Source organism: Ascaphus truei, chromosome 18, assembly GCF_040206685.1.
Source record: "Ascaphus truei isolate aAscTru1 chromosome 18, aAscTru1.hap1, whole genome shotgun sequence".
NCBI classification, from domain to species: domain Eukaryota; kingdom Metazoa; phylum Chordata; class Amphibia; order Anura; family Ascaphidae; genus Ascaphus; species Ascaphus truei.
In genome coordinates this window covers 41,262,221-41,271,099 of record NC_134500.1, presented here as the reverse complement: position 1 = coordinate 41,271,099, position 8,879 = coordinate 41,262,221, and the positions used below count along the sequence as shown (strand labels likewise).

At 45.6% G+C, this 8,879-nt stretch overlaps 2 protein-coding genes across 2 annotated transcripts; one reads left to right on the top strand and one right to left on the bottom strand.

Annotated features, from left to right (window-relative positions):
• Positions 1 to 1,791: 1,791 nt before the first annotated feature.
• On the top strand, positions 1,792 to 2,665 carry LOC142469302 (histone H1.01-like). Its single transcript, XM_075576233.1, has one exon. It carries the CDS (start codon positions 1,822 to 1,824, stop codon positions 2,467 to 2,469), a length of 648 nt encoding a protein of 215 aa, XP_075432348.1. The 5' UTR covers positions 1,792 to 1,821; the 3' UTR covers positions 2,470 to 2,665.
• Positions 2,666 to 3,944: 1,279 nt separating this feature from the next.
• On the bottom strand, positions 3,945 to 4,355 carry LOC142469230 (histone H3-like). Its single transcript, XM_075576186.1, has one exon. It carries the CDS (start codon positions 4,353 to 4,355, stop codon positions 3,945 to 3,947), a length of 411 nt encoding a protein of 136 aa, XP_075432301.1.
• Positions 4,356 to 8,879: the final 4,524 nt, after the last annotated feature.

Genomic DNA, 8,879 nt, shown 5'->3' with positions numbered 1-8,879 from the left:
AGAATGACCCGACGCCTGACCGGGAAGAAGGAGCCTAATCCACCGATCCAGGGCCAGACCCACCTGGCATGTAGCAACAAGGACAAGGCAGAGGTTCTCGCTGACACACTGGAGACAACTTTTAGGCCTAACCAAGCCAGCAAAATAGCACGGGAAGTTGAGCAAGGAGTTAACAGGCATCTTACCGAGCACCTACCAGAGACCGAAGCGGAAACCCTTAAAGGATGCACCAGGACTGAGATAACGCAACTTGCAGAAAAGCTGGCAAATGGCAAAGCACCAGGAAGTGACGGAATTACCAACCTGGCCATCAAGAAGCTTCCGCCGGCAGCCATGGAATGCCTCACAGAAATCTTCAATGCATGCATGCGGCTCCAGCACTTTCCTCAATCCTGGAAGAAAGCCAAGGTCATTGTATTTCCAAAGCCTGGAAAACCACGGAGGGATCCTGCAAACTACCGTCCGATAAGCCTGCTCTCTGGACTGTCGAAACTCCTGGAGAAAGTTATTCTTACGCGCCTCCGCCACTTTGCCTCTGGTAAAAACATTCTACTAAAGGAGCAATTTGGATTCCGGAAGGACCACTCAACCAACCATCAGCTGCTGCGAGTCTTTGACATAATAAGCCATGGATTCAACATCCACAAATCAACTGGAGTTGTCTTCTTGGACGTGGCCAAAGCGTTTGACAGAGTTTGGCATGAAGGACTACTGCACAAAATGATCAACCTGAAATTCCCAAACTACCTGATTAAGCTGACTGCAAGCTACTTGCGGGAGCGCACATTCCACGTGGCTGTGCGGGAAGAGCTCTCAACAACACGCCCCATCCGCGCTGGCGTGCCACAGGGATCAGTCCTGGGACCTTTCCTTTTCAACCTCTTCATGAATGACATCCCCACAGACCTCCACAAGACTCAACTGGCACTCTACGCAGACGATGTGGTAGTCATCTCCCAGTCCTTCAGAGAGAAAGAAGTAGCTAAGAACATCCAGAAAGCACTAGACATGCTATCAACATGGTACAGCGACTTGCAAGTAGGACTGAACTCCAGCAAGACTACAGCTACACTGTTTACCAAAAAGAGGATCAAGGCACACCCGCCAATCACCCTCAACGGAGAGGCTATCAAATGGGAGCCAAACAGCTCTTACCTAGGTGTAATCCTAGATAGCAAACTAAGCTGGAGAAACCACATTGAGAAGATTCAACAGAAGGCAACAACCAAGCTGGCAGCACTGTACCCTCTGCTGAAGACAAGGACCATGCCCATCAAGAGCAAAGTCAATGTGATCAAGGCGATCATTAGACCCACAATGACATACGCCTCCCCGGTGTGGAGTGGTTGCCACCAACATCAAAGATCATCTCTCCAAAAATTACAGAACAAGGCGCTGCGGATTGCGTCCAACGCTCCACTTCCTACAAGAATAGCAGACCTTCATAGGGAACTGGGTATCGAGATGTTAGATGAACATCTAAAGAAGCTCAACAAGAAATTCTACAAGGAACTGGACCAGAACTCAAACCCGCTGATCAAGAAGCTTGCTGCGATCTCTGCAAACCCATATGACCGCTACCCACGACCCATCACAGCGCTGAACCTGTGAAACCAACTCAACTGTGGCAAGTAACACAGATCAAGAAGCTTCCTAAAGAGTGCGACAATACACTCAACAAGAGAACTTGGAGTAATGAGGCTCAAGCCTCGGTATCCAATATCACCACTGACAGATTTAATCTGTCAGTCAGAACAGAACGGTCAGCCCCAGTATAACTTTCTGTCACTGTGTTCCTGGATTTTACCTGCTGCAGCTGAAATGGCCGAGACCGCTCCTGCGCCTCCTCCTCCTCCAGCTGAAAGCGCCGCCAAGAAGAAGCAGCCGAAGAAAGCGGCGGGAGCCTCGAAAAGCCGCCCAGCAAAGTCCGGTCCCAGTGTGTCCGATCTTATAGTGAGAGCTGTGTCCGCCTCTAAAGAGCGCAGCGGGGTCTCCCTGTCCGCTCTGAAGAAGGCTCTGGCTGCAGGAGGCTACGATGTGGAGAAGAATAACAGCCGCCTGAAGCTGGCTCTTAAGGGCTTGGTGAGCAAGGAAACCCTGATCCAGCTGAAAGGGAGCGGAGCCTCCGGATCGTTCAAGCTGAATAAGAAGCAGCTGGAGAGCAAGGAGAAGGCGGCCAGGAAACAGGAGGCGGGGAAACCCAAGAAGCCAGCGGCAAGGAAACAACCCGCCAAGTCCCCCAAGAAGCCCAAAAAGGCTCCTGCGGGAGTGAAGAAAAGGACGAAAAAGGTGAAGAAACCTGCGGCCGCCAAGAAGGCAGCAAAAAGTCCGAAGAAGTCTAAAGTTGCCAAGCCCAAGAAGGCTGTGAAAAGCCCGGCGGCTAAAAAGGTTGCAAAGCCCAAAGCTGCTAAGAGTCCAGCTAAGGCCAAGGCAGCAAAGCTCAAGAGGGCAGCAGCTTCTAAGAAGTGAGACCGAGAACTTCAGCCTCTTACAAACACAAAGGCTCTTTTAAGAGCCACCACAACCCCACAAAGAGAGCTCTGCACATAATGTGTAACTTAGAATGTGTCTCCATCTTATCACATGCAATGGTTTGTTTTACACCGGAGAACAGGCAAAGAAAATAAACCTAGTATGGACACTCGGACACCAACTGGATGTGAAATGAAATAGATACAAAATCAACTCTTTATTAACCAAAATTAAAATGATGGGTTTTAATACGAGTATTAAACGCTAGGATCCTAAGGTCTGAACACTGTTCAGTGTTGTGGATCAGTAAATATGACTGCGAGTAAACCTCAGTGTGTAACAAGCAGTGGTGGACTAGTGGATAAATCAACCACTGTCCCCAAGGAATCAGTCATGTGGTCACTGTAACGGACTACCGTAGAGCTACAATCAGTGTAGTTGCTGTATCAACCCAGACCCTAGCCTGGTCTGCCTCGTTGGCACAGCGCACTATATAGATAGATATCCAAATCAGCAAGTGAGGATACTACTATAATGTGGTGAAAAGAGACCTCGCCTCATTAGTGTAAACAGGTATTCACCCTAGGCCAGTGTTTGCCATTAGTGATTTGCAGCTATCAGTACTTACCTAAGCGCACACCCTGTAAGATTTGTTCCTTACCTCAGATCCTTATAAGGACTGTTTAGTGTGTTACTTGAATCTCATAGAACACACTACTACTTTAGACCCTGAACCTATACGGTTCCAGTATTGAAGGTCAGAACACCTTCAGGTCGTTGTTTTTAACACCCAATAGTTTACATACTTGTTGCAGTTAATAAAGTTATGTTTTAAACCATTCATTCATCACCAGAGTGTGAACTTGAGTGCTATATTTTGTTCTATCTCTACCCCACCTTCTTCTGTGCATATACCCAAAGCACCGTTCACCATTTACTTGTCAGTGGCAGAAGCAGGGGCTCCCCTATTACTTTACATTAAAAGATCAGTACATTGTGGAGGTAACAATAATAGATAATTATGTAGTTAGGGTATAGTGGGCGCTAAACAATGAGCAAACAGACAGGAACCTATCAAGTATCAAGCACAAAAGTTCCCATAAAACTTCAGTTTGATCTCCGGAGGCACATGAAAGTGACGTAGGAGGGGGAGAATTACTACTTTCTATGTACAACATATGAAATCAGACTAGCCAGGTTTCTTTTTAGTTACGTGTGCCTATATATAGCGTACAAAAATGATTGTATGTGTATATAAAACATCTTAAACTTATATGCACAACTACCGAATATGCCTTTATCTACATTGTCACGCCTAAAAGGGATGTGGATGCGTCTCCTTTATAATTCTCTATATGGAGATCACTATTCGTATCTGTTAATATTGATCTACTAGCCAATTTGATTGATAATTTGGTGGCTCTGAAAAGAGCCTTTGTGTTCTGGGTGTAAATGAAGTGGGTGCAGTTAGCCTAAGCTCTCTCCCCTCTGATCCTGCGGGCCAGCTGGATGTCCTTGGGCATGATGGTGACTCTCTTGGCGTGGATAGCGCATAGGTTGGTGTCCTCGAAGAGCCCCACCAGATAAGCCTCGCTGGCCTCCTGCAGAGCCATGACGGCCGAGCTCTGAAAGCGTAGATCAGTCTTGAAATCCTGGGCGATCTCCCGGACCAGGCGCTGGAAGGGCAGCTTGCGGATAAGCAGCTCGGTGGACTTCTGGTAGTGGCGGATCTCCCGGAGAGCCACAGTACCGGGCCGGTAGCGGTGAGGCTTCTTCACTCCGCCGGTGGCCGGAGCGCTCTTTCTGGCAGCCTTGGTCGCTAGCTGCTTACGGGGAGCCTTCCCTCCGGTGGATTTCCGGGCGGTTTGCTTGGTCCGGGCCATCCTTTGCTGTGACAGTGATCCTCTCCGATCCTAACCTAACTCTGACTAAAAATCAGGAAAAGTGCTAGGTATTTATAGAAGATGGATCGCTGCGATTGGCTGCTTTGTGACCCGCACCTCGCTCTGATTGGTTCTAGGAAAACCGTTGGGATTTTCAAACATCCCGCCTAATCTAAGTCTGAGATCGTCCTAATTAAGTTAGGATATATTTAGCGTCTGAAAGCAGGACAATGAAAAAGATGTATTGTAATAACATTAGTGTTTGCACAGATCCAGCACAGAGCTCTCTGACACGGAACATGTATTTATACCAAACATACAAATGATCTTTAATCGGTAAAATGAGGGGTTTTCTTTCCTGGTTCTTTATTGGTTCATCTTCTTATAAAGTTTACATTGTGTTATTATAAACCCGAACACAAAGACACAAAGACAGCGGAGCAGCGCGGCTCTTTATCTTTATTTAAATTCGTGCAGTTCATAAATCACCACACGGTGGCAGTGCTGCTCTATAAATGGGGCTTCCCTAAATGTATACTCGCTGTCACTGCTGTGTGTTATCTGATCAGTTCCTAACGTGGATCTTTGGGTTCCCTCTAATGCTCCAGTCACATTACTTTCCTCTCAATCATAATACCAAGACTATATATTTATATACACAATCTGTTATCATTTTTTCCTATTTATTTAATTACCTCACTGCTTATGAAATATTAAATAACAATGTAAATCACACTTACAAAAGCTGATACATTTAAACATCATCGGTACTGTATATTTATATCTCCATTTTTTCTGTGTTCTCAGAAAAATATTAGCCTTTAAGCAGACTATTTAATTATGTGTTACATGTTGCTATGTTTTTACATCAATTTCCAATGTTTATCTATTTCACAATGTAGGCAGACCTGGATAGGGTATATTTCCATTGATTCAACGTGTGTGTATAATCAACACTGGCCACAGGTGACTTGTTAATAAGAAATGAGCATGCTGCTATTGCTAAACCCTGCAACACTCATTAACTGATAGCAGATACAATATCTGTGCCATATATATTAGCATACATAGGATTATATAGATTTTCATTATACCTAGACATATATTTTTATGAACTTCATTCATGCTCATTTCTTATTAAAAAGTCACCTGTGACCAGTGTTGATTAATGCTGGATTAATTGCTATATATTGCAAACTAGTGCATCACTCATCATTAGCCTTCGAAAAAGTCTTACGCAGAGACGAAACGCGTTAGGACGACACAGCGACACTACATCATCACTGGTGGACCGGAAGCTGGCCGGTCCGGACCCCCGCTGTCTCTGGCTGTCAGTGCGGGGAGCACTTGGTTTCCTGCCTGTCTCTGGGACAATCACCTAACAGGGAGGCTCTCCATCGATGCAGCCCAAGAAAGAGTGAGGCAGATTTGGTATCTATACCGCTGACTACCCGGATGATCTACTTGGACCTCTGCCAGTGACGGGGTGATATATATCACTATCATGCATGGCCCATAGCGTGATATTGTTTCACATTTAATATTTAAAATAATGGGGAATAGGCTCACTCACAAAGGTCATAGAATTAAGAGCATGTAGTGATATATATCACACGGTCACTGGCAGAGGTCCAAGTAGATCATCCGGGTAGTATATTGTGACATAGTCCAAAGATGTTAGGCAGCTTTCTGCCCCGTTTTAGGTCAGAAAGTGCAGAAATAGTTAAAAATGATCCATTCCACAGCTTCACATTAACTCAGGCTGCTGGATGGAAAATCCAGACCACAGATTACAATGGTTCTAGTTTTCCCTCACCTGCTCTTCTAATCACTTGCACAGGTGTTTAGAGCAGAGAGGTTTGCTTTTCAGTCTCTCTCCTTAGTGCCTGGAGGCTGGGGGTTTCACTGCTCTCCTGTATCCAGTTTAGGGGTGGACGGCCCCTCCAAGTATCACAGTACCAGAGGATTTGCCTGGACACTTGGGACCGAGTTCCCACCACGAACAGATAAGACAAAACAAATGTTTATTGCTGTGGCTAAAAGACTGTGCTGTATCTAGTGACCCTAAATGAGAGGGCATTGTTTTAAGCTGGGGAACCAGGTTAGTTGGCCAGCAGCAGTTAGAGGCTGATTCTGATGTGTAGTTAGATCCCTGAAAGGGATAGGATTTCTTTATATGATTTGGTTTTTATTTCTTAAAAGTGACACTGTGTAAAATGCTATGACACTGATATAAGTGAACCGCTGAATGAAAATGTCTGAGTGCCTCTAACCTACACATGTTAAAGCTGCAGTACCTTACTTGGATGAAAATAAAGCAGGCAGAAGCCTGAGTTAAGCAACGTAATACTTTGCATGTTCCTGTTTGTTGTATAAATAACCCTAGAAGACTGTGTCGGGAAGAACCCAGACAGACGTCAGCGCTACAAAAGAGGGGCGTTTGTCACATATGGTGGAGAATGCGGGTCGACACTAAAAAGTCTGTGGGTTTGCAAATAAATGCGGGGGTTTAAAATGGCCGCCCAGCTAAACTAAAGTACAGATGCTATGAGTGAAATCTGTCCCACTGTGTATATCAGTTGTGCTTCTAGCATACACAGAGAATGTGCGAAGTGTGGATGCAATAGCACCCTGAACCCAAACAGAAAACCAAAATGTTTTGCTGAAGAAAAAAAAATTGCATCTAGCAAGTGCTGTTTGTAAAGCTTATGCCTTTTGCTGAAGTGAGTGAATTTGCAGCTAGCAAGTGCTGTATGTAAGTTGCTGAAGTGCGTGAAATTGCAGCTAGCAATTTGCCTCTGCCGGGTTTCTAAAATGGCAGACGTGAAATGTTTGTTTTGTAATGTACATAATCATGAAAAACAGTGTCCCTTCAGGCCATACGATGATGATGATGACAAATCGTATGTGGCCCCTGGAGGAGAGCCGTACCCACAGATGAATTTAGTATGTTGGGCCTGTCGTGAAGTAGGTCACATGGAAGATGTGTGCCCCAAAATTTTCAAAGACAAACAGCTGCAAAAGCAAGCAACGCTCTGTGAGTGCAAGCAAAATGTGGACGCTACCAGTGAGTGTGTGCCCAGTACCACTGATATCTCTGGAGCTAATAAAGCAAAGAGAAAGAAGAAGAAAAAGAAAACTGTTCCTCAAGTTACAAGGGAAGTGACCGAGCCACTTGAACCTGCGCTGTCAGGACATGCGTCAGAAAGGCGCCGAGATGTGCTGCAGGCCGGAGTGACCGGCAGAATTGTCACGGGAACAGTGGCAAAGGAAAAGGAGGAGCAAAGGGAAGCTGAATCCTTGATCCAGGATAAAGAGGCTTTGGTTTCTGCACTCCAAGCTGCCCGCCATGATTATGAAGTCCTGCGGCAGGATTTGTTGAAGGAGCGAGAATGTTGGAAGAAGGAGCAAGAAGCTAACAATAAGGAGCGAGAATCGAACGCCGAGTTACAGAGGTGTATACTCCCAGCTTTACAAGAGCACGAGGCTTTGAAGAAAACAGAGTCTCTCTTACAGAGTGAACTGGAAGAGGTGACGACTAGTCTGGAAAAGGCCAACACCGTGATTGCTATCCTAAAACAGAAATACGGGAAAGCTCTACAAGAGGTTCACGCGCTCAGCACAGAGGTGCAAAACTCACGCCTGGAGGGCCACGGTCTGAACACAGAGCTGGGAATATTGAAAGAAACCTGTGAGAATGCCTTGAGTAATTTAGAGACTGTAAAGAGAGAGAATGTAATTTTGACACAGAAAAATTTAGACTTGACTGACCAGATCAGTGAAGGTGATAAGAAGCTTCACCAAGCAGGAAAAGTGGAGAAGCAATTGATCCAGGAAAAGTTAGAAATGCAAGAAGAGCTACAGAAGCAGATGGCTGAGCGTGAGATACAGTGCGCCGAAAGGGAGGAGGTGTCCGTCCGTCAGGTGGTCTGCCTGACTTTGCGCTATGAAAGCGAGATGGCCGATATCCACAAGCAGCTGGACCACACGGCAAATGAGGGGGCCCGGCGGCAGCTGGAGCTGGACAAGACCAGAGAGGAGAACCTGCAGCTGCAGAAGAATAGAGAAAAGGAAACAGAGTTAAATCTTGCTCTGAAACAGATGACAGACATGGAATCGCGACTCAACTCCAAAGAAGTTGAATTAGCAGCCGCACTGAGTGGAAAAAGAAATACAGAAGGACAGCAACAAAGACGCTACCAGGACATGAGAGAAGCTGCTAAAGAGGTTCAGTCGGGCTATCAATCCTCACTCCTAACCAAGCAAGTTGTACGTTCCTATACGTGTATCTTCAATGCTGTTGCAATATTACGATTTGCTATAAAGATGAAGTTGGAGAAAGAGATTCCAAGGCTAAAAGAGACACAGTCACAAAAGGAGACCAAGGAAAGTAAACTCAATGCCCTCACTGATAACAAAGAGGAAGGAGAAAGAATTGACTTTGATTTTGCTGCTGTTATTCCAGAAACAGATAGGCACCCTCCTGAGAATACTGAGAATATACTCCCTGATCTGGGATTCAAC

What these genes read in the sequence shown, in the direction of transcription:
- LOC142469302 (XM_075576233.1), top strand. Translation starts at nt 1,822, where the DNA reads ATGGCCGAGACCGCTCCTGCGCCTCCTCCTCCTCCAGCTGAAAGCGCC.
- LOC142469230 (XM_075576186.1), bottom strand. Translation starts at nt 4,355, where the DNA reads ATGGCCCGGACCAAGCAAACCGCCCGGAAATCCACCGGAGGGAAGGCT.